The 25,025-nt window shown below is 43.0% G+C and overlaps 1 protein-coding gene across 1 annotated transcript in view; it reads right to left on the bottom strand.

The window, feature by feature from the left end:
* mrps5 (mitochondrial ribosomal protein S5) overlaps positions 1-24,959 on the bottom strand; it is a 30,927-nt gene extending 5,968 nt beyond the window's left edge. The window contains exons 1-9 of the mRNA XM_008292006.1: positions 24,898-24,959; positions 23,308-23,460; positions 19,269-19,394; positions 18,532-18,645; positions 18,003-18,122; positions 13,705-13,739; positions 1,883-1,973; positions 1,170-1,216; positions 49-106 (exon numbers count right to left, since the gene is read on the bottom strand). Coding sequence (XP_008290228.1) covers positions 49-106; positions 1,170-1,216; positions 1,883-1,973; positions 13,705-13,739; positions 18,003-18,122; positions 18,532-18,645; positions 19,269-19,394; positions 23,308-23,460; positions 24,898-24,946 — 793 coding nt within the window. The 5' untranslated portion in view covers positions 24,947-24,959. The remainder of the gene's footprint in view (positions 1-48; positions 107-1,169; positions 1,217-1,882; positions 1,974-13,704; positions 13,740-18,002; positions 18,123-18,531; positions 18,646-19,268; positions 19,395-23,307; positions 23,461-24,897) is intronic.
* Positions 24,960-25,025: the final 66 nt, after the last annotated feature.

Raw genomic sequence — 25,025 nt, 5'->3', positions numbered from 1 at the left:
ACAAAGAAATGATGTGACTGAGCGACTGGAGCGACTGGAGTGACTTACTGGTGTGGTTGTTGCATCGCTCGATGTAGTACAGGTAGTGGATGGCTCTGTTCTTGGCCTGCAGGTCACAGTAACACAAACACAGACTGGAGGTTATTTGGTGTTAGGATGGAAAGACTGGTGACAGCTAGAGACAAATGACTGTTTAAAGGCAAATAATATGATATTAGTCACGTAAAAAACTATGCAATCAATCATCATAAGATAAGATAAGACAAGATACGATAAGATAATCCTCTATTACAGAGAAATTACATTTACAGTTACATCCCGTCCAAGAAACATACTGAACTACATGACAGCTAGACTGAGAATTTGGTTCTAAAGCAGTCCAGATGTGCCTGAACTGACTTCAATTATGCCTTTAATTACAGGAATACCAGTTACATAACACTGATCTACACCCATTTTGGTGTCTAAGTTTTTTGAGCTGATTTTGGACAATTGCAATGCGCTGAATCCAAATATGACATCGGTTTTGCTCACCGAGGTCAACATTTTGATTTGATGAAACATGCAATTTGCTTGTATTTACCTTTACAGATGTTTACGCTCGTCAACTTTTGGATCATTTAGATTATGAAAAGGATTAGAAAATGAATTTTGTTCCTCTAAAATCCGATTTCATATGAGAAATACTAAAATAAATCAATCGCTAATGTCAAAAAATGTGATTGATTTAGTGCTAAAATCAATTTTTTTTAAATATCGAGTTGGCATAAAAACCTGACCTGATACAGAAAAAGCAGATTTTTGGATTCAGCGTCGCAAAAATGTTCTAAATCAGTTAAAAAAATCCTAAACACCTTAAAAAAAACAAACATGTTTTTGTAACCCAGTTTAATCTACATAGTTACTCAACTATTTTTTTTTTTATTTGTGTTTGGATTTCATACATAAAACTATAAATGTGGACCAATTAATTCTGATGCAGTTTAATCAGCGGTCATTCGGGTGTTTCATTAAAGGAGGTTATTAATTCTGTAGGTTTTAGTGGGAACTGAATGCCCCGTGGCCGTTTATCACTCAGCTGTATTTAAAAACCATCAATTGAAACAAACTGGAGATAAACACAAAACCTGATTCCTGAACTTGGACTAGAAACAGCTGTGTGGTCTTACCTTCCTCAGGGCTGTGTTTCTGTCTGCCGCTTTACCCAACGCAAAGCCTGGAAGGACGGAAGGGAAAAAACACTTGTGATGAACACAGCGAGGTCAGCGAGCAGTGAAGATGGAAAGTTTATAGTATTATGTCTGTATTATGACCGGAGCAGCCTGAAGCAGAAGTCACAGCTCGTAATGTCTGCAGCGATTGAGAGCCTTTAAGGTAATAAACAGCGACGATGTCTAAGCAAAGCAGCTCTTTGTAAGAAGAGGCTGAAGGCAGGTGAGTGTGAGAAGAGCTTCCTGGGTAGTTTTTCCTGCTGTTTTCGAACAAACACACCGACGCTATTGAAATATAATTCTGTTTGTTGCTTATTTACTGAATTCAAAAAACGTATATTTATTTGCAGACTCGTCTCAGCTCCTGGTTTCTATTGTAATGGACTTTTCAGTTTTTTACAGAACCTGGTTGCTGCACACAATATATTTTTAGTGAAGTTTTGAATGAGACACACGTAGAATAAAGTGATTTCAATGAGATTTAACTGTTCTAAGTGTTGATTTGGTTACATTTTTCACAGAAAAGGATGAAAATCTGATCATTCTCTCTGTGTTACACCTTCCAGCTCTCATAAATGCTGTCATATGGGTGATTTCTTCAAAAAACACAACATGTCTTTTAAACCTGCCAGCAGGTTTCGGGTTTTTAAAGGGTTTAGCGAGATTCAAACCTGCAGCTCCTTTGCCGTTTCCCACGGCGACCAGACAGCTGAGGGACCTCTTCCTGCCCTCCTTGGCCGTCATGTTGAACACGGTCTTCACCTGCAAAACAACAACCACACATAAATAACATCCCCCGACACCCTGAAGCTCCCGTTGGGCCGCCACGCTGAACATATCCACAGACGACACACACCAGATGTTTCTGCACATAATCTGAGTGCGTCCTCTGTCATGCGGCTTCTTAAAGACGACGTCGTCCTGCTGACCCTTGGCGTGCGGCGGAGCGGTTTGCAGCCGAGTGTGAAGGGCTGCGTTGAGGATCAGCGACTCCGGAAAATGGTGCATCGTCCCCCCTAAGGAGAGGTTCTGCTCCGAAAACTTCCAGGTCTCGTTCACGGACAGCAGGAGGTCGATTAGAGCAACAGTTTATCAGCTCGTCTACCTCCAGATGCTCCCCCGTCGTCATGAGTTAGTGACCGAAAGAACGAGATCGCAGAAGGAGACGAGCCTCCTGCATGGAGTCTGAGGAGCCCAGGTACGAAGGGGGAGGTCAGAGCAGCACCACGGCTCTATCGGGTTGGATGAAGCCTGCTGAGGTGGTTTAAGCTGTTCTGGGTGCACCAAACTGGGAGGAGACCAGGAGGCAAACCCCATTTACTCCAGAAGGATTGTATATCTGTTGTGATCTGATGCAGTTAGCCAAGGATCAGGACACTTGTGCCTTCAGTACCCTCTTCCAGATAAGCTGAGGTGGATAAATATGACTTAATGTTATTACTGATGCTGCTCATTATGTGCTCTTCTAGCTATCGACAAAGTCCAATCAATCAGACCAACACAGCAGCCGATCAGTTTAATTAAAAGTCCTTCACTGATTAAAACAACATGTGACAGTTTATTTAAATCCTTTTCCAGTTGTTGATTTAACCCTAAAAATGCATCTCAGTGAATCAAAGTGGCACTTTTTCCCCATGAAAATGATCCCTTCTCTCTAAAATGTGCAGATACACAACATCCCTGCCTCTCCTTCCGCCCTCAGTGCAGCTCAAGCACACCAGCTCACCCACGACTCTGCTCAAACACTGCGAACCACTCTACATGCCGACAAACTGCTATTAATTCAGCCAATACGTGTCGAAACTGATTCTGGAGATTGACACAGAAAGCTCCATCCTGATTGGTTGCTTGGGTTTGTGACATATGAAACACAGGAAGTTTGAATCTGTGCTTTTGAGACTGTTACTGGTACGCTGCAGTTCTGAGGTGGAAATGTTCAAGCATAGTGTTGACAGCCTGTTTAACCCATGATATGTCTGCCAACACTTAAATAAAGCAACATCTGGAATTAAAAAACACAATTTTCACCGGGATCCTTAACTTCTTGTATGTGAAAATGCCTTATTTTAGATTTCGGGTTATTATTCTTGCAATGCATGTTTGTTCAACTTGTCTCCACGCTCTCAAAATGTCAGTTTTCTTTCACTACATCAGACGGTTAAAGCATTTCGCCGTGTGTTTATGTGTGTGTTGTCAATCCACATCCGAATGCCCATCCAGATCTAAGTGACTTCCATTGATCTGTGAGTAAACAGAGCTCTAGTTCTCTCTCTCACACTCCTCGTCTTATCACACAAGCTGATCAACTGCCTGCAGAAACAGTCTGAAACACCAGGGGGCAGCAGAGACACACCGCAGAGACCAGGGAGGAGCAGAGGAAGAAAAAAAAAAGAGGAGGTTGACCAGAGGAGTGGTGGAGGATAGGAGATGAGAAGGAGGCAGGAAGAGGAATGCAAAAGAGAAGAAGGGAAAGAAACGAGGATTTACTGCCTGGAAACATGAAGCGATGTCAGAGGAAGTGATTGATCTGATTAGGAGGAGGACAAGGTGTAGCAGCAGAGAAAGCAGGAGACAGTGAAAGGTCTGGCTGATGTGGAAAGTGTGCGTCCAGGAGGCGGTAAAACATCAACAGAATGATAAAACAACGTGAGCAGTGATCGTGCAGCTACAGTGTGAGATATATGGAAAGCCGGTGCTGTGTAAACACGAGGAGGAGGAGACGGTGTGTCGCAGCGTCACGGTGTTTGTGGTGTCTTCATGAGCAAACTGCTGACTCCAGAAAAAAAAAAAAAAAACTCCACGAACACAGCGAGAGGAGACCGAAGAGTCTAAGATATAAATTCACCCACAAGACCGAGAGGCAGCCGAGCCGCCAAATGTCACGATGATGTATAAAACGCAGCCGGTAATACCGACGAGCTCATTAAGCCGAGTTAATTAAGTTAATTAGAGCGCTGATTAGGAAATACGTTTATGTCCACGGACCTTTTGTTATGTTTTATTAATAAAAACTCTAATTTTACAGTTGTTTTCTACGTTTAGGATGACTTTAACTTCTGTGTTCAATGCTGCATTAATTAGCTTTAGCCACAACGAGCTACAGTTTACACATCAGATGCATTATGACCTAAAAAAATCTAAGCTATCGCCTGTTAGAGCAACTTTTACATTTTTTTTTGTTTTGAGTGAAGTTGCTTGCTTGCTGGAAGCTCAAGGTTCACTCATAAACTTGCCAGCAGGAGTAAAAAAGCATGTTTGTTTGTTTTTTAATTGTCTAAATTGCACTAATTATTATAGCAAAAACTGTATAAACAGAAGGAATCATTGCACTTTGAACTTTCTGACGGTCCTTGAACTAATCACGCATCTGTTTTGTCACTTTCGTTGGGCAAAACAGCCAAGTTTAGCCTTAAAATCTTCATATTTTATCAACATTTTGCGTCTCCAAATTTTGCCAAAAGCAGCCCATTTGCAATCACCAGATTCTGTAAAATAAATAAAAATTTTGTGCTTTTCTGCGCAACCACGAGGTGACGACTGACTCAGCTGTGACCAACAATCACATGACAAAAATTCAGGGACTTTCCAGCTGCACAAATCAAAAATGTAACTAGATTGATGCCATTATAAAAGACGTTGAGGCCTAAAATTAGCTAATTATGTGTTTATTTTCAAAATGACCACTTGTATATTAATCAGAGGTTAATTAGCAATCATAAAGACTTCTGAAAATAATGCACCGACTTAGTATTTCATGAGAGAAGCTGCTGCTTTTTGAATGGGAGTCTATTGGAGGCAGAGGTTTTCTGGAGCCAGCACCTAGTGGCCATTGGTGGTATTACACGTCAAGGTGCTGCATTTTAAATTTCAAGCTTGTTGCTGCTTGTTTCATTTAAGAAAACCGCAAGACAAAGGCAAAACAATAAGAAAAGATCAAAACTAAACGTCCATTTCCTCCCACTGTAGACAAAACTTATCCTAATGACAGTTCACAGCTGAATATCTCGCCGTTTCATAATGGGGAACCTCATTTTTAGACTGGAAATTTAGCAGAAAATGCTGATTCTTTTCTCTGATGGAACATTTTGAGGCAAAACAACATAAAAAGCTTAAAACCGTGACTTCACACGTGACCTGAAACACCGTAGACACGAAGGAAATGTGATCTTAGCGTGCTTCGAGTCCGTTCCCATCTGCTGCCCCGCCCGCCATCGTGGGTCCAGTTCCACCTCTGCCCTCTCACCGCCAGCAGACAGCGCCAGTGACAGAGCGGCGCTGGGTTTCGGCTGAGGGAACTTCAAAGTCAAGATCTGCCCCCAGCTTCCCTACTTATGTAACACACATCTCAGTAAAGGGTTTATAATTTGACTGCGGGGCCACAGCAGAAGGATTGAGGTCAGAGTAGCAGCAAAACACCAAAACACTGCAAACACACACACAGAGCGCTGACATCCTCATACTGCCACATATTCTACCCATCTTCTTGCTTTACCTTAAACATGCTTTCATAGATTAAATGTGAAATATGGACACGTTTTGCTGTGATTAGGGCCACAAACAAACCATTTTTTTGCTGATATGCACAGTTAAGGATGAGAAGCTTCTGCAAATATTGCGACCAGATGGCATCTTGATGGTTGTTTTTGCAAATCACGATCCAACAAGTTATTAATTCTCGTGTCTGCTCGCAGCCAGCTCAGTCTCCGGTGAGCTCGGGGCTACGTTTGTCATTGCAGGTGAAGAAGAAGAAGAAGCAGCAGTTTCGGTGCAGCAGATGGGCCGAGTTTGCCTCCGCCGGATGAGCGACAGCATGGCGGTGGGAGGCTGCTCCCAGACTCGCTCTCGCTTCGGTTTAAGCTCTTATTTTCTCAATCTGTTGCCGTCTATACGCTGCCGTGCAGGGGGACGACTTCTTCACCGCGTGGAAGCAGAAGGCGGCGCGAGAGCACCGACCTCCACCAACACTCAAACGCTCCACTGACTCCACGCTGCACATCAAGCTGATGTCTTGACTCTGCAAACACACCGCTGAAGGATTACAGTCCCCCTTGTAGAGTAAACACATATTAATAAATGACTGCAGTTTCATGTCAGATTACTACAACTACTTACTGTTTACAGCTGTGTCTCCATGGTAACTATGTAAATGTGGATCTAATTCCTGTGTTTGGACTTTTAGCTTTTGTATTCTCTGTGTGCACCTCCAATCTAACTATCAGCTCAACTCTCAACATAATAACTACAAACGAACGCCAGCCTGTTGTTTAATTAACAAAACGTTCTACATGCACAAAAAGTTGTACTGTACCGAGCGGTTCGTCATCAAAAACTTTGGATTTTTAAGCAACTCTTCACTTTAAACTTCATCAGGAGAACCTGTCCATCTATGTTTTGCCACCATCATTGGTTTTTGTGCTTAAATTCTTTTAAATTCTGTTTGACGTTTTTGGGTTTCTGGCGTCTGTAATGTGTTGAGAATGCAGCGGTTGTCCCATGAAACTCGTTTATGTCCAGCAGTGGTGGGAAAGGTGGTCAGATCTTTAACTTAAATAAAGGTACTAACAGCACACTGTAGAAATAATCCATTCAAAGCAAGTATACACGATTGAAAATGTCACTTAAGCAGAAGTATTAAGGCAGAAACATGGATTGTGACTGCTGCTCTACGATATATCACTACTAATTCATTAATGCCCGTCTTCTTTACGGCAGTATTTTACTGCTTCAAGTTATTTTTTTTTACATACTTCTACAAGGATACAACTAATTATTTTAATTATGAATTATTCCGATTATATTATTATTGTAACACGACCAAGGATTCATGAGAAATTCCACCAAAATGACCCAGAGCTTAGAGCGGCACCATCACAACACGTCTGTTTCATCCTGCTGACGCTCTGTATTTCTTTAAAAGATCCAGAATCAATATCTCAACACTTAAACAGTTATCAAACCAGCTAACCTGAAAATAGAGCATCACATTCTGTAAGATTTGTAAAGTGTCTTAAGTGCAGTCCTTCCTGCTGCAACATATAAAATAGAACAAAAAAGTAAACCTCAAAGCTGTACTCGAGTATCCTACTTGAATAAATGTACTTAGTTACAATCAACCCCTCAGAAATTACCTTAACTTCTAGAAATCAGGTGTGCAGTAAGGAACCTGTGCAAAACCTCCACCCACTGAGGATATAGGAATAAATTGCCTGTTTCAAAGTCGTGGCTCAAAACTTATAATGATCACCATTAAAAGACAGTTATGTTAGTTAACTGTTGTTTCTATCATTTTATTTAACAACAGTAGTGGAGGGAGGCAGTAAATGTGTGGAAGGGGAGCAGGAGGGTTCTTAGCTGGGAATCGAACCAGGGACTTGCTGCTCGGTTCATGTGAGCCCATGTGGTTTGTGCCATCACTGCTCTGCTGTCAGATTGTTTAGTCTTGTAGGAAAATCTACTTTATTAAAAACGCATTTTAAATCACCGTACAGAGATTTCTGACCTGCTGTCGTCGCGTATGATGAGGAGAAAGAGCTCCAAACCGTGTGTCGGGTTAAATGACACGACGAGCCACCGTCATGTTGCCTCAAGGAGTCGCGCATGAGTCACTGGAATGACTCAGAAATGTACGTTTGTGTTACTCTGTGAGTCAACAAGGGAAAATAATGGAACTGAATTGAATTTATCTTTATTGTGGGAACATTTAAGCACCCAAATAAGCATTTCTACTCATTTCCTTCATTATAAAACAGCAAAATGTGCAATATTTGTGTGCATATGTGCGACGTACACAAACCACCATCGTGTGCACGTATAAGTCCACAGTTTCAAAGTCTGATAAACATGGTGTTCCTTCAGAGAACAACAAACCAAATGGATGAGTTTTAATGAACAGCATGTTCCAGGGTCAGCTTTAATGGACGCCCTGTTCTCAGATAGGTTTTAACAAGCATGCTGCTCCTCTAAATCAACTTCTGAGGTTAGTATGTGACGCACGACTGCAAACTTTTATTTATTTTTTCGTTTATTAGTAACCTAACGGCTGGAAAATCCTCATTTCTTGCAATTTTTAAAATTATATTCAGTCAGATTTTATATTTAGATGACGGAGGATTTGAACTTTTATCAGCTTGTATGACGAATATGAGTAAATCATTCATGAAAGTATTAATAAAAGCACATTATTGCCTCGTTCTACTTTATATTAAGCTGCATCTATGCGCCTCAGCGACATCCACTTGGCTGTTTAAACGCATCCAATCCGACTGAAAGTGTTCTCTCATGTTTACTTTCAGCAAAACTTTCAAGGTTGTTGACTTCAGAGAGGAGAAAGGAAGAGAGAAAAAAAGAGGCCAGAAACCCTGTTCTGACACTGACAACGCTCCATCTCTGTTAATGAAATCACTGAGTCTTGTCCAAGTGGCTGCTGTATCTGGAGGGAGGCCATGAACATCACTTCTGTCTCTTTACTGTTACCTCGGCTCTCCGTCATCCTCCTCCTCCTCCTCCTCGTCGTCGTGCCTCCGCCGGAGACGTGTTGTTTAACTGGATGGGAATTTGCGAGGCTTTTGTATTGGATTAACTTTCTTCATTCGCTGATTCTCACTCGCCTGCATAAATTATGACGTTCTGACTGTTTGGGGGCAAAGCGACGAGCTGTAAACACAACGCTGACATGTATAAAGCTATCTATAAAGCTGTCGAGGCTAATAGGTTAGTAGACAGATGCTGACTTACGTATCCAGCAGACATGAAGAAAAATCTCTCTTTTGGTTTATTCCTACTACTGAGGGAAATATCAGGCTCTGCTACATTCACCTGCTGGATGCTGACTTTGTCTTCCTGTGAAACTGAACCAAAACAGTGAAGCTATGGACTGGAAAACCAAAACAAACAAACTAAAAGAGGCTGAAAAGCTCCATAAAGTTGGTGGATGATTCTCTGTGGGCTTTGGCACTACAACTGATCCATTTTTCTATACAAAAGTGTTTGAATTTTATGAAAATGTCAAAAAACTATGTGTAGTTCAATCACTCACGTGTTTTATTATTTCATATTTTATGCCAGTGCAAAAATGTTTAACTGCACTAAATGCTCCTCTTTTATTTGTCTGCATGTCTTTTATATCATCTACTACCGTTAGCTGTGCTTCATGGTATTTCTTTAGCACAAAGAGCAAAATACAGGTTTTGTTTAACATCAAGCTAAACATGCTTTAACCTTGTAATGGACACTGTACGAACTAGCAGTTTGAATTTTTTCTCATGAGATTAAAAAAAAAAAAAAAAAAAGTGAGATGATTACCAACCAGTCCAGCTAAAGACCTACAACAGTTAAGTTAAGTTAAGTTAAGCTAAGCTAAGTTAAGTTAAGTTAAGCTAAGCTAGGCTAAATTAAGCTGAGTTAAGTTAAGTTGAATTAAGTTAAGTAAGTTAAGTTAAGTTAAGCAAAGCTAAGCTAAGCTAAGCTAAGTTAAGTTAAGTTAAGTTAAGTTAAGCAAAGCAAAGTTAACTTAAGTTAAGCTAAGTTAAGTTAAACTAAGTTAAGCTAAGTTAAGTTAAGCTTTAATGATCCCTCACCAAATACATTTACAAAATAACAAGCATATTTATTTTTAACTATACCAATCAGCAACTTATTCAAAATTCAGCAATAACCTATCAGGGAGTAGGTCTTCTTTGGCTTCTCCATTAACTACAGAGCCTCTATAGAGTCGGTATACATCTGTTTGAACCTCAGTTTCAGTATTTCTCTTTAGTGTTTTCTGAATTTCTGTAGCCACAGTACAAGGAGATGGTTTGTCTCATTTTCCCTGCTGCTGTTGTTTTAATATCTCCAATCGGCATTTATAAACACCGTAGCAAATGGTGCATGGTGTTTAGGAGTTCTGCACCAGTGTTTAACACCATCTGGTTATACCAAAACATCAAACATTTAAGACGAATATTCAGCTTTCTCGGCACAAGTGCCTCAGTTTTACAGCTATACTGAAGCTCTGTTTCTTTGTCTTTATTTTAATTAGGCAAACTCTTAAAAAAATATTTTTAAGAAAAGGCAGTCATAAAGTTTTAGTTGGTCTCGTTAGTCACGATAATCCCGCCCATAGCCCCTGAAGTAAACGGCTTATTTCTAGTTTCCAGACTTCCTTGACAAGAACTTTCTCTTTGGCTGCTGAAACACTCCTTTGAGATTTAGCTACGATCCGGCCCTCGGACCGCCTCGGTGGGAAAAAGGGATACCACGAGTTCCTGTAATAAAACGGACATCCTAAAGCGAGGAGTAAGCATTAACGTCAGTCGATATGAGTCACGCTGCGGCGCACATTCTGAGTTCTTGCTATCAATTCTCATTATGTCTGCGGTAACATGTCTGAAGAATCGAGCGCTGAAAAGTGCCAAGCTGGCAACAAACGTCCGGTCGGGTTCATCATCACAGGAATGATTTCACCTCTTAACGAACGGCGTCCCGTCAGCGTGGAGGGTCAAACTAACTCAGAATAACCAGAAAATTCTAGCTCAGTTATGAAAGTTTCCAAAGACAACAGATGTGTTAGATTGAATATTGGTGACATTTAAATAAATCTAATCCAAAAACACTGAGTGGGGCTCTTCTGCAAAACAGTATTTAAAAGTTCTCTCAGTGTAAACATCATATAGACTTAACGAAGAGTTGGGAAAAGATGATTTTAACAAGTTTACAGCGACTTAAAGGGAAACAGAACTGCTGCATGTTAACTCCTTGTGTGCTGGAGTGTGCTAACAGAAAATAAAAGTGTAAAAAAATAAGTTTTTATTCCTTAAAATAAAGTTTAGTTTTGCTACCAGCCCCAAAACTTAGTTATTGTATTATATATTCCCAGAACAGATTGGAGCGAATGCACAGAAAATCATCACTTTTGTAGAACAAGGAAGTAGAATTCCTGGATATAATGTTATGGATCAATCTTTTCTTAAATATATTTACTTACTAAACGACCAACATACTGAATTATGAGCCGTCTCTTTAATTAATTACCTCGTTTTACCGTTAACAGCACACAGGAGGAGGTGTTTAGGAGTCTTCGTGTTTCTCTCTCTTCTACTTTCTCCTCACCTTCTGACTTCCTAACTCACTTTCACAACTTTTCCTCCGCCTCTCTCCCTTTTCTCTCCCACTCTTCCTCCCTCCACCTCCCCCACCTTCCTGCTGGATGTGCTCACTAATGGCATGCCAGCATCATCGTCCTTGGGAGACAAGCCTTTTTATTCCAGTAAGCCTCTTTCATTTCATTAGGCCTGAATTTATAGTGGTACACACACACACACACACACGCGCGTACACACACACTCACCCACGGAGGATGTATTTATAGAAAGCGATGGCACCATAAAAGCGTCTGTCGGTTTCCAGGGGGAAGTCTAATGTCTGTGACACCGCTCTTATTTATGCAGACAGGAGTGCTGGGGAAGACTATCAATGTGACACACACACATGCTGTCCAATAGTGTGTGTGTGTGGAAGAGACGCACAACTAAACACACACACATGTGGGTACAAGCTGGCGGATAATTAAAGAAAAAGAAAACACTTAAATGTTCCTTATGTGGGCGTAACATGCAGATCAACTGGAGATAAATTAAAACCTGACGTCCAGGTTACGGCCGTCGTGCACTCATCTCCTTACAGGACAATGTGTGTGCGACCTTGTGCCATAACCTCTGTTGGTTCAGCCGGGTCCATTAGTGCTAATTGAATTAAGGTTAACTACAACACGACAGACGGGGAATCTAAATGAACCGTCCGTGCCATGCTTCTGATCTCCCTCTCTCTCTAATACGTACGGCTTCGTGATTTATTTGCATCAAACTGCACAACTTTCGAGAAATTACGCGACGTGGCCTCGGGGAGCGCTAACGCCGCGCAGCAGAAACGCAGGGCAGCTCCAGGGCAGCTATTCCTTACTCATGCAAACTGCCCCCAACGCCGTCCATGTGCACACGCCACACTGGATTTTCCAACTATTTTGAGATTCTTGGAAGCAGTTTCCCCGCTCTGAGGCGTTCTGCAGCGCTATCCTGTACAGTCAGATTTAGTCAGAGACGGCGCAGAACACTCACAATAAGCTGGAGCTTCCTCGACTTCCCCCGACAGTTTTTTTTTTAAACTTAAAGTACAGTAGGGGCTGAATGTGGCTGTCCTCAGCTGCCTCTCCAGTGAGCTTCTAGTGACTCCACAGACTGCAGCTGGAGCTTTTTAAAGTCCTTCTTGTGAGCTTGACGTGAACCGGTTGCAGCTCCAGCTCACGTCTTAGAGCGAGCAGAACGAGGAGCATCACTGGCAGCTGCAGCCCAAGACGGTGGAGTCCACCCACATGACGAGAGCCTCACTAGAGAGGCAGCCGAGTCATACAGAGCAGCACTAGTCAGCCTGGATGGTCTGGGGCTCGCTGGCACCGTTAACGCCACAACAAATCAAGCTAAGACCACATCAGCAGCTGTCTGTTAACATGCAAACGTTCCTGTTACGTTAGAGGCTTGAGAGTAGTAATAAAGCAGCAGAATTAGTTGTTACATGGCTGAAGAAAAGAGATTATTTCTCCCAATTCAAGCTTAGCTAATGTGACATTTGATGCTTTACCAGATTTGTCCGTGGTATGATGCAGTTTTATTCAAGATTAATGACTTTTCTTTAGATTTTAATGAGCTTGTATGAGATCCAAAAGTTCTGAGACTGAGCCTATACACATCAAATCTGATTAAAATTTGACCACCATCCCTTTCTGCAGTGCTTTCAAGGCGATATGGAAGTCCCGTTATTTAAACATGCCAAGCCCCGCCTGCTGGATCGTCGAAACAGTGTCAAAAAAAGCAACCTGTCAACTTAAATTCTCCTTTTGGGGAGCAGCGGGAAGTCACGGAGAGATGAATCTGGTGCAGGTTGGAAGCAGTGACTGTGTTGTTGTGGCCAAAAAAAACAAAAAAAAAACAAAACACCCCCTGTACAGAATCACCCCGCTGTGACCAGATGCACGGCTCACCGGAGGATCCAGATGGTGCCGCGGTTCAGGGAGGTTCTTCCTCGTTACGGCAGAACTCTGCCTCGACAGTCTGAGGATGCACGACTGGTTCCAGGTGCACAACCGCGTGAATGCCGAACAGAACAGCGTGCACGCTCCGAGTGCGCTCCTGACCTACGAGACCTTGTCAGGTCACGGAAACTTTGGGCTCTTACGGTGTGAGAACGGCTGTTTCTTCTCTTGGTGGTAGCTGCAGACCCACCTCTCAGCACCAGTGAGGATTCTCTAAATAAAAATGGGCTCAACCTGGACAGCAGCCTCACACAGGAAGTGATATTTACGCTCTGCTTTGGAGATTGAGCACCTACTAATGGTCATAAAATCTTGCGTTGTTAAACACTGCTGATCCATGACATCTACTGTTTGGATGTTTCACGCGGTCTCAGAACTTTCTGATCGCACCAGACATGTTGTGTATGTAAAGAGATAAGAGACACTCACCTCGATCACACGAGAATCAAAGTCCTCATAGGTTTCTGCGGGTAAAACAGAAAGAAAAAAGCTCTTTAACACACATCGAGGCACAGACACACACACATACCATAAACACATTAAAGCCTTCTCCTGCTAGCCTAACGAATACCCAGAAGCCCTTGCAGCAGCGGCAGCAGCGTAACGAGCCTGCGCTCTTCATCGTCGGTGACCTCTGAAGGATGCTACCGTCCCGACAGCGGCCTGTTTACTTCTAACCAATTAACAACCAACAAAGGAGAGCTGACTCAAAGGCTCAGAGGAGGAAACGCAGACACTCACATCCCTGTCTCTCACCTGGGACATTAGCCCGCCATCTGTAAGAACCCAAACCTGATCAGAGACGAGCAGCCCTAGTTACGACTCCGCGCTCTGCATCGCATTCGCCGAGCCCCGAGTGTATTTCTGTGTGAGCGAACACAACAGGCAGGGAAAGCGTCGGAGCATGTAGGGGAGAGCGCAGCAGCGTATTTCATGGTGCGAGGGAGCTTGTTAGCGCGGGGACAGCAGAGGAAATATCAAGAGGAAATGAAAGAGAAGCGAGTACGAGAAGTAACTACAGCCTCTCATCAGTCAGCAGGTTTGAGGTAAACAAGCTCGACTCGATTCCAGCGAAGACCGAGGCTTAAACGCGTAATGAGACTGGGAACGGGAGGCCAGCGGCTCCGTCGGTGAATCAGCCGGAATTAGCCGGCAGTGGTCCTCCGGGTTGGTAATGAAGAGCTGATTAGGCAGGAGTCGCGCCACTGTGGGCTTCAGAGGCTGTTTACAATAAAATATTAAAGCCAACCTTCAACCTGGAGTCCTCAGATAAACCCCGCTGCTACAGGAGGAGGGAGGAAAAAAAAAAGTTTCTCCTCAGTTCCACTCAAACGTGACATTTTATATGCCTACGCTAAAAGTCTCCGCTGAAGCCGAGAACAATTACGCTGCGGCGGGTCTTTATTGTCCCTGAAGGGCAGCGTGTTATGAAGCAGAGATCACGAGCACAAAAACAAGACGAGGCAGATATACCGACATGTAATAAGAGCAAAGCCCACCGGTGCAACTGATGGTATTAATAATGGCTGGACTCCATTTACATGTGCGAGAGACGCTGCTCAAAAAAAACAAAAAACTGCATGCAACGGATTAATAAACTGACAGCAAGAAGGTGGGAAACACTGTGATAATGTAATGCCTTCAGACAGAGACCTGTGGTCGGGGTTAGACGGTGTTAAGATAATGTAATTTGTCTTTTACACCCACTGAATGTGCGGCGCCTTCTAATAATCCGTGTCAGGAAAATGGAACGCTGCAACGTGCCCTCCTCTGTATGCCGTACGTCAGCGCCAGCCTCTCGGAGCGGCGTTTGTTCTCGATGCCAGATGCGTTTTTCAGAAACATTACTTCAAGATTCCCCGCTAGGCACGCCACAAGAACCAGCATCAAATTCAAAACAGTTGCGTATGGACACGTTTTGCATTTGGATGAAGACAAGAAAAAAGCCAGAACGCATTTGGAATGAAAAGGAGAAACACCTCAAACTTCACTTAAAGCATCTGCAGTAGCGAAAAAGTTTCAGGCGACTTAACATATCCTGAAAGTGACTGTTTTTGTTTTGCAAACTGCAGCTGTTGTTGCAATGCTGCACGAACACATGAACGTTTTGAGTGTCTTGTCTATCCAAGACGTTCATTCTGCAAAACTTGCAGCCAGGAGACTTTGCTGGGCGTCAGGACAGTGAACGGCCCTGGGATTGCGGCGATCGGTTGTGATGTGGACATACTACACTGTTGTGGAAATTTTCTATGATCTTAATAAAGTCCAGTAGTCCGAGTTGCCTTTGTCTTGTTTTATTCTAAGCTTTGAAGGTACAGGTCATACAGAATGCAAGCAGTCTGCAGGAGAGTACACATGAGACAACACCAACATGGAATCCGATCTGAGACGACGCCGGCAGTTACCCGAGAGAGAAGGAAGCACAAACAGTACGAATGTTAACAAACGAGGAGGAAGAGAGCCGGGATAAATGCTAGGCTAAAGGCTAACCCCTCCAGACCAGCAGGACCGTCCTCCTGCTCTCCAATGTTCGCTCCCTCCACAACAAGCTGGACGAGTTTGCTGAGAGAAACCCTCAGAGAGTGGAGGGACTGCTGTGTGTCTGCTTTAACAGAAACATGGCTCCATGACAGCATCCCAGACGGACAGACAGCTGGAGGGGATGCAGACAGACAGACAGCGAGCTCTGAACTTCCCTCACAACCTCTCCATGAACTGTTTGAACAAAAGGCAAACGTTTCCGTAGTGTTAAAGGAAGAACCTCCAGACTGATCAACAGCTTCATTCCACAAGAATGCTGAACTGCTGATCCAGACATGCTTAAACACTTCTTTATTTAATTGCTTTTAGTTTTTGGATCCTGAGGAAACGCCCTCTCATCTATTGTTGTATGTGCAGCAAAATGACAGTAAACTGGATTTGATTTGAAATACAGCATGCTTATAGGTTGTGTTCTTATTCTGCCAAGTCGGTGTGGACATTTTAAAATGCATTTCATGTCTGCATGAGCCATCACAGTAAGAGCAGGAAGAATAATATGTTAATTCCTGTGATGGAGAGACTCGTTGTTCTCTGTAATCAGGTGGAATAATTTAAAAAAAAGTGTGCTAGTAATGAAAATAACTTTTCAGGTAGTTGGCGATAAAAAGAAAAATGTAGTTAGCTTTCTATTCAATTTCTTTTTCTTCTTCTATAGTGTGCAAATAATATGATCATATGAGGTTCTTTTCCAAGAAGAGAAAAGAAGAATGACAGCATGTGCAAGGACGGATATGACGGAGAAAAATAGGTTAAAGGAGACGAAGCATAAAGTTGTAAAGAAGTGACAAGAATGGACATGCAAGTGGAAGATGAAGGCTCTATCGTGTGAAAGACGTAGAAAGGGTGACATAAAGAAAACGAATGTGGTGGGAAGAAGGACAAAGTGTGAACAGGAGAAAGCAAAACGATATAGAGAGAGAGAGATGTCTTTCTAAATTAGGAAAGTGTCCCACTTGAGGCTTCGGTCGAACCCTCCTCTTCATCAGTCCTAATGGGCCTCCACACCGGCCTGTCACTCCCTCACTCACACACAGCAGCACATCCCTATTACTCCTCCTGCTTCATCCCTATTACTCGTCCTGCTGCTTCATCCGTCTACTCTTTCTCCAGCGCTGCACTCATCATCTTGTCTTTCCACGCCACTCAGAGTGTAACTCTGTGACTGAGCTGTGTCATGATCTACGCCCATTGTTGCTTTTCCCAGAAGCCAGATTTATATCTCCACATCGCCGTTCGGACCGCGAAGGTCAACAGCTGCTGCTCGTGTTTGGGTCGACGTGGTTCCGACGACCTTTTGAGTTGTTGATCGCAAAAACAACACGGAGGGAAAGGTTATCGAATCTTCTGTTGTTCACCCTCTGAAGCAATAAAACTCACGAGGAGGTTTGATCACATCAGAGTCAGAAACAGAAAGAGTCACTAGAGTTTCAAATTTCTGATGGTCCTTGAACTAACCATGTGTTGTGCTGTTTGCTCCGCATAAAGTTGTGACTTTATTCAACATGTCTGATGAAAAAAATCTCCCAAAAATAAACCATTTGCAGTAACCAGATTCTGCAAAAAACTAAAAATTCTGCTCTCCTTGACACAACTATGAAGTCTTTAACGATTCAGCTGCATCCAACAGTCACGTTACAAAAATTCTGGGAGTTTTTAGCTTAATGTGGCTAAACTGCAGGCTGTGCTTACACATAGCAGCAGCAAACGCAAAACGTGACTCGTAAAATGTCTCTGCTGTTAGTATAGTAGAGCAGAGACATTTTTTAAAGTACCTGTAACACCTGTGCACAAAATTCTGTACATGTTGATTGTAGGTTTGCAGAATTTTTGTAAAACAAATAATCCACAGAAATTCGACTGTTGTTGTGTCTTTTTTTATGATTTATGGCATTACGGCTGCGTCATGCTGCACAGAAGACATTTTTTAGTTCACTCTGCTTCTGGTCATGGTTGTGCTGTTTCCATAGAGGTGCAGGACTTTACACTGCAGGGACAAATGAGGCCACAAATAAAAGGCCCTGAATGTGCCTGGAGTTCAACACCACAGCTAGAAGTCGCTGCTTCGGATCGCTGTCACTTGTTTTTGAAATCTTCTGGGTGGTTTTGAAGATCTATTTTGCTTATTTCTAGATTGTATTCAACACTTGAATCTATTAACAGGTTTTTGATGCGAGTGTTGGATTTACCTCCGTTGGGTCCCTGGTCAGGATGCCCCAGACTGATGCCTCCCCAGGAGTGTCCAGTCCAGCCTCTCTCCCTCTTCACCTTCATCTTCCTCCTTCTGTCCCATTCGTCCCTCTGACGCACTGCAGAGAGAAACACACAAACTTTTAGAGCCGACTTCAAGCAGCGCGACGTGACGAACCTCAGAGGTGCTATTAGTCATCGTCACATTATCTGAGCAGCCACTGTTAACAGAGGGGATCACAGCGGAGACAAATTGGCAGCTTCGGTCTCACGCCAGTGGCGGCTCTGCTTCTCAAAATTAAGACCTCATTTCTCCTGCCGTGATTCTTCCTGTTGGCTCGTGAGGAGACAATTTCTTCTCTGGTGGAACGACTCCTCCTTGGCTTTGCTGAAGCTCGTGAATATAAGCTGACTGACAGCTGTGATGTTTGATCTACAGGTTTACGTGGCAGAATATCTGCACAAGATTCGTCATTTATGCTCATTTTGTTTTCCAGATGAGCGGTAAATGTGTTTGCCAGTGTGTACCCAGTTGGGCTTCGACATCCTGCTGCTCAGCGTCAGTTCTTCGAGCCATGTTCTGCAACGTGCCGTCCCTCACCACGGGAATGTTGAGACCGGGCCACAGGAAACCACCACGACCTGTGGGAGGAAAAAAAACATCAATGAGAAGGGAGAAGATATACAAACAACTGCTTCATGTTTCTATATTCTTGATCTTCGTACATGGAAAACGGGGAGAGCAGCAGTAAAAACGTGCTTCTCCTTCAAATGAAACCATAAGAAATGAACTGAGGTGGCACATAAATAAACTTTCCGTCACTTATCCATGTGTTTCTGCTCACGGCTAAAGTATTAAACACCTGGATTGGGAATGGATGGAACCAATGAGCTAATAACAGCCTCCTGTTAATTACCTGACTTGAGCTGCGTGCTTGATTTTCAGACCTCTAACGAATATATTACAAGCTGTTCTTCAAAGAGTAAAGACTTCGACGCCAACACAGACGCATGAGGTGAAAGAAGCGAAAGAGGAATTGTGTGGCGGACAAACTGAAGCTAAAAGAAAAGTGATTGAAACCCAAACAGAGGACAGACGGAGTGGATGACGGGTAATTCCCCTCCCTAGTAGAGCAGCATCAAAAATTAATCAACACAAAGTAGAGAATATTCTTCCCTCTGCTTATTAGCATTAGTTAGACACTGAGAGGCAGCACTGGAGGAGAGGCAGGCACACAGAGAGAGGTCTTCTGCTGACGTCTCACCTTCTCCGAGGCCCTGTCCTCGGTTCAGGTCCTTCCTCATTCTGCGCTTGGTTCGCTTCCCTCGGCCTTTTCTGGCTCCGGCACCGGTCTCGGCCAGCACACCTCTCCACAGCTCCTCCGCCGTCACTGTGAACACACACACAGATAAATAATTAAACAAACAGACACACAACAGCGCCAAAGATTTGTCAAACTAAAAGAACTTTCTTTGTTACAGGTAAAAAAAACAAAACGACTGATTGCACGTTGGCAGCGGATGAAATCAAATCCATATGAACATTTCTACATTTTACGCCGACACTTTTCTACTTGTGTTTATATTTGAGGCTTATTTTTCTACTGAGGTTTATCTTATAATCTTCTGCTTCCATTTCAAAGACCCTTTGAGGATCCATACTGTATTTCTGATTCTGGTTTAGCAGCAGCAGCAAAGTAAATCTGCATAAAGAGAATGATTCATGAAGCCAAACCATCAGTCCGAGTCACTGAGGTGTGTTTAAATGTCTCCTGCTTCTAGCTACAGTTTATATCAACCTAATGTTTTTCCCTTTAACACTGACTCTGCACTCTTGAGCTCAGCTCCCAGTCTGACCAAAAGTAAACACAGAAGCTAGCTGCCAAGAAACGGGCAACTGAATGAGAGATCCAGGTCAGTAACTCACGGTTCATTATTCTGATAACTGTCGAGCTGCTACAATAACCAGATTAAATCATCAAAAAAAATGAAAAAACCCAACTAAAAACTATTTCAAAAATCTATGAATCACATGCTTGAATAAAAAAGCAAAACATTTGATGGTTCCAGCTCCTCATATGTAACTATTTGCTGCTTTTCTTGGTCCTACATGAATATAAATGTACTACAGTCGTGACTCGATAATCCGACACTAACTGTAAAACCTTCTTCTATGTCGGATAGCAAGGCTGTTGGATTGTCAAGACGAAGGTCGAGCTACAAGGAGGGCTTGATGCTGGAAGGCTCATTAGTTGCTAATATTCATTGTTTATAGTTGTTATAATAACTAGTAGGGCTGGTCCCAAGAAGCACTTTCTGGTCTCTGGATATTCAGGCCCAATTAATGATGAATATTCAGCGTGGTCGGGGGACACTTCCACCCCGGGGCAGCGCTCCGACGGGGTGGAAGTGTCCAGAACACACAGGCAGTACTTGGCTGCTGATGCTAGTTTAGTTAGCGCTCACACTTCTGTTTCCACCATCGGTGGCGGCGGGGGAGTGGCAGATACGCTCCACCGTTACCATCCATGTTTACTTCCATAAACACTGAGCACGCTCACTTTTGGATCGTATGAAGTTCACACAGCAGATCACATACAAGTCGCATTGAACTGGAAATGTGAAGGAACTCACAGAGAAATCCTCATTGAGCATCAAGTCCTGCAGTGTGAACGTAGCCAATCTGTGGGATTGTTCAGTCAGATAATACGCCGTCATCCTGATTGGTGACATTAAATGTCATGTCGGAGTCAGAATCCAAGGCTGTCGCTATGTTAAGGCTGTTTTTATGGGTTCTGTTCGTTTTTCCTAAAAACCTGTCGGATAGCAGGTTTAGGATTGTTAAGGGTCGGATTATTGAGTCACGACTGTATGACAGGAACTTTGATCACTAGTTGGAGCTCAAAGTTATTTTAATGAACTACATCAACGTCACAGGACCAGCAGCAGCCACTTCAACGGAAATTTGCTTTAAAATCCTGCTGAAATTTGTCCTAAATAGTCGTTTGTACGACACGACTGAAGAGCTACAATACCGCAAACAAAGCAGATTTTAAATACAACAGGGGAATCCTCAGTTTAACCTTCATACCAGCAGGTTTAGCTCCACTCAACAAGCCTCCACCATTAATTAATGGAGCATCTCCGGTACAAGGCTGCTGCTAAACTTGCGTCAGATCTCTCCAAAGTGTTTAGCAGCAAAATTCGTTAAGAGTAATTTCACAATTCAGGGGCGCCACTAATGCGGCGTTGCAACGAGCGGAGCCCGAGGCCTGGAAGAGCTGCGAATAAAGACGTCCAGCCGGTGACGAATGGGAGCGCCTTGGGAGAGTAATTAAAATACAATAAAGTCATAGCGTCGCACCTGAGGAGGGTTTTACAGTGCAGCGGGTCCAGTTTATAACCTGCAGTGCCTCCACAGATTAAGAGAAAACTGCACAGTAAAAAGTAAAATAACCGAATCTCACCCAAGAGTAAATATTTAAAGAGTATTTATGAAGAAAAAGGAGCTCACAAAGAGAGTCGGCGTCGTGTGGCAGGTTGTCTGATTGTGTTCTCCTGTGAGCGAGACGTGTTGACAGGCACAAAACATTTAATTGTGTGAGAAATGCAAAAGGCAGCGCCCGTAAATGACTGAGACTGAAACAAGAGACGCAGAGATAAAACGAGGGATGTTTTGACAGGCTCATATGTGCCCGTTTGCAGCACTGTCATCAGCGTGACATGTTGTCCAAACACGCTGTGCCGACATGCACCTGAGTCTTCTGACGGAAAAAATCACTTTAAACGCACACCAGTCAGAAGTATGTGGACGCCTGATGCTAATTTAACACGTCATTTCAGATCAGGAGGCGTTAATCTGCTGCTGGAAGTCTCTCCACAATTTTGTAAAGAGCCTCCAGAGGATTCTAAAACTGGGCTGCTGGAATCTGCTCCCATTTGTTTCTACTATTTAAAGCAGCATTTTATCAGAAGCATAAATCATTGAAAAGCCCTCACATTGGGCTTATTCTGGAAGCTGAATAAATGTTGTGCTACTGAGGTGCAAAAGATAGCAAAAGCACCAAACATCCACCCATCATCTCTACACCTTAATTCTCACTAGTGTCATGGGGGGCTGGAGTCTATCCCAGTTGACTCAGGGTGAAGGCAGGTTCACCTGGACAGGTAACCAGTCTATCACAGGGCTACACTTAGAGACAGACAACCAAGCACACTCACATTCACACCTACAGACAATTTAGAATCACCAATTAACCTCAACATGTTTCTGGACTGTGTCGGAGGAAGCCGGAGAACCTGGAGAGAACCCACGCTGCACGGGGAGAACATGGAGACTCCACGCAGAAAGACCACCGAGCCACCTTGCAGCTCAGCACCAAACATATATGAGCAAAATAGAAAACGCGGGGCGCCCCTATAGCTCACCGCGGTTGTGAGTTCAAATCCCGCTCATGACCCTTTGCTGCAGGTCTCTCCCCAATTCTTCTCCCTCCTTTCCTGTCTCTCTCTCTACTGCTCTAAATAAAGGCAAAAGCCCAAAAAATATATTAAAAAAAATAAATAAATAAATAATAGAAAACGCGACTACAGTTCACAAAATTAAACAAAACAGAAAAAACCCCAAAACACAGCACTTTACAAAAAACACAAAAAATGAGAAAAGAGAAAACTGTTTCATGAAATGGCTTTTTTTTAATGCTCTGTCTTCTCATTTGTAGTTTATGTTTTTTCTTTTATTGCTGTGTGTTTTAAAATATGTATTTTGGTTTTGTTGTTGTGTTTTGCACCTCTTGGCCGTCATAGTTTAGATAAAATTGATCATAATTCTGCTAAAACGCAAAGTTCAAATATTTATTTGTTTTTTATTATACTTTTGGGGCTTTTTTGCCTTTATCTTAGAGCAGTAGCGATAAACTGGAAAGGGTCAGCAAAGGGTTGTGGGTGGGAGTCGAACCCACGACCACTGTGTCGGAAAGCTACAGCCCCGCTCCACGAGGTGAGCTGTGGGGGCTTTTTACAAATGTCTACTGTATTACCTACATTAGACAAGCAACCGTTTTATTTCTTCTGATTTTTCAACCTGTAGCTAAGCAGGAACAGTCTGAGTGAAATTAAGAATCAAAACAGTCTTCGCAACATCCAAACCCTTTATTAGCAATAAATTAAAAACCAACCACAAACCTGCACCATCTAAACCTTCTGTATGCTTTTGATATTGTAGAATAAGGACTATGGCTAAAGGATAGTTGCTCACTTTGGGCTACAATAAGAAAAAGGAAAATAATATTTCCATAAACTTACACTTGTTGAAGAAGCTGCCATGTCTGGTTTGCTGCCATGCTGTCGGAGGGAACAGCGGAGGTGCAGGCTGCCGCTGGAGTGGGACGGCTGAGGCTCGAGTTGTAAAGTGAGACACCTGAACGGCTCCCCACACGGTACGGAGCGGGGCAGCACCTGGAGGACAGACAGATGCATCAGCATGCAGGTTATACAAAGACACAGCTGTGAATACACGTCACATGAAAACAGCAGCAACATCAGGCTCGATGCAAAACTAATTTAAACTTAAAAATACTCAGTCACACACTAGTAAAGCCCGACAGAAGCAGATGTTGTCCAGAGGCTTTGCTAGGCCCTTGAAACACTTGAGACCCTGAGCTCTAAGTGAGGTCCTCCCACTTTCTTTCTATGCTTAACCCACATATATCACTCTGACTGCAGGCTAGACCAGCGGCTCTCAAACCGTGTGCCTTGGGATTCATTGTGATGATTTACGGAGCTACAATCACGTGTAAAGGCGTGCTTTCCATAAATGCTGAACCAAAAATCGTACGAGAACCACTGAGCTGAGCTACAACCTGAACTGAGATGAGTAAATCTAATAGGTTAATAATGTTTATTCAAAATATAGGGGGACATCTGCCTGTTTAATAGTTCAGGAAAGGGGATGCAGGTGCTTTTACAGTAAAATGTAAGTATCATGACACCTGTGCTGGAGCTCAGGACAAACGATTTAACTGCATCGTATAAACTGTGATCCTGTCTGACAAAAGTACACAAATCTATTAACTGTTGGATCCTGATGAAGATTTGTTTAGTCAGACAGAACGTGAGAGTTGGCAACCCGCGGCTGAAATAATTAGCAAGATAAAGATCTCTCCTCTTCACCAGCCTGAGCCTTTAGATGAGACAGCGGCTCTCATCCTGACTCTCAGCAAATGACTCTTTCCACACCTCGTCAAGCCTTTTAACCCATTTGAATGAAAATAAAAGAAAAATTGTGTTATTCATAGAGCTTTCGGGGCTATAGCCTCCCTCCCTCAAAGCGCCACTGTTGTTCTGTAATCAAGGATGTGGCTTAATTGGCTTATAAGCAAGGCGACCTTAAATTGAAGAAATTTTGAATGGAGTTTGGTAGGGGGAAAAAAACCACTGCCTATTATAGTATATATTATTTTGTAGACTATTTGGAGGCAGTTTCTATTTACAGAAAACAGAACTTTAATATAAATCAGCAACATTTCCATAATGTAGATGTTAGATAATTTATATAAATCTCCATCACGCAGCACTGACACACGTGACGAACCCTCGACCTCTAAAACACACAAAACATCTAATTTAATAATTATTGTTGTAAAAGTCTAAAATTGAAGCATCTAAATGTTATTCCAAACTGCACGCAATGCATTCCTGTGACTGTGTTGGATTTAAGGTTATTTTCCAGACGTGTCTGATCACGAAGCTCTGCAGCAGAGACGCGGGTCAGAACCGAACGGAACCGAACCGTCACTCACACTTTAACAACAGACACACAACCAACACGCTGCCATGTACACGATGAGCCGTTAAAGTAAAGCCGTGGAAGATAGTAACACAGAGATAATTCACCTCCGATGGTGATGCGGAGGGCACTGCACACCCGCACGGACGCCGCCATGTTGGAATTATGAAGGGTCCTTCCTCCGGAGACAACAAGGCGTCTGAAGTATGCCTGACGAAAAATAGCGATATACAGT

This window comes from Stegastes partitus, unplaced genomic scaffold, assembly GCF_000690725.1.
Source record: "Stegastes partitus isolate 25-593 unplaced genomic scaffold, Stegastes_partitus-1.0.2 Scaffold778, whole genome shotgun sequence".
In the NCBI taxonomy this organism is placed as follows: domain Eukaryota; kingdom Metazoa; phylum Chordata; class Actinopteri; family Pomacentridae; genus Stegastes; species Stegastes partitus.
Note: the sequence above shows the minus strand (reverse complement) of the source record. Positions and strands in the feature narration are given on the sequence as shown.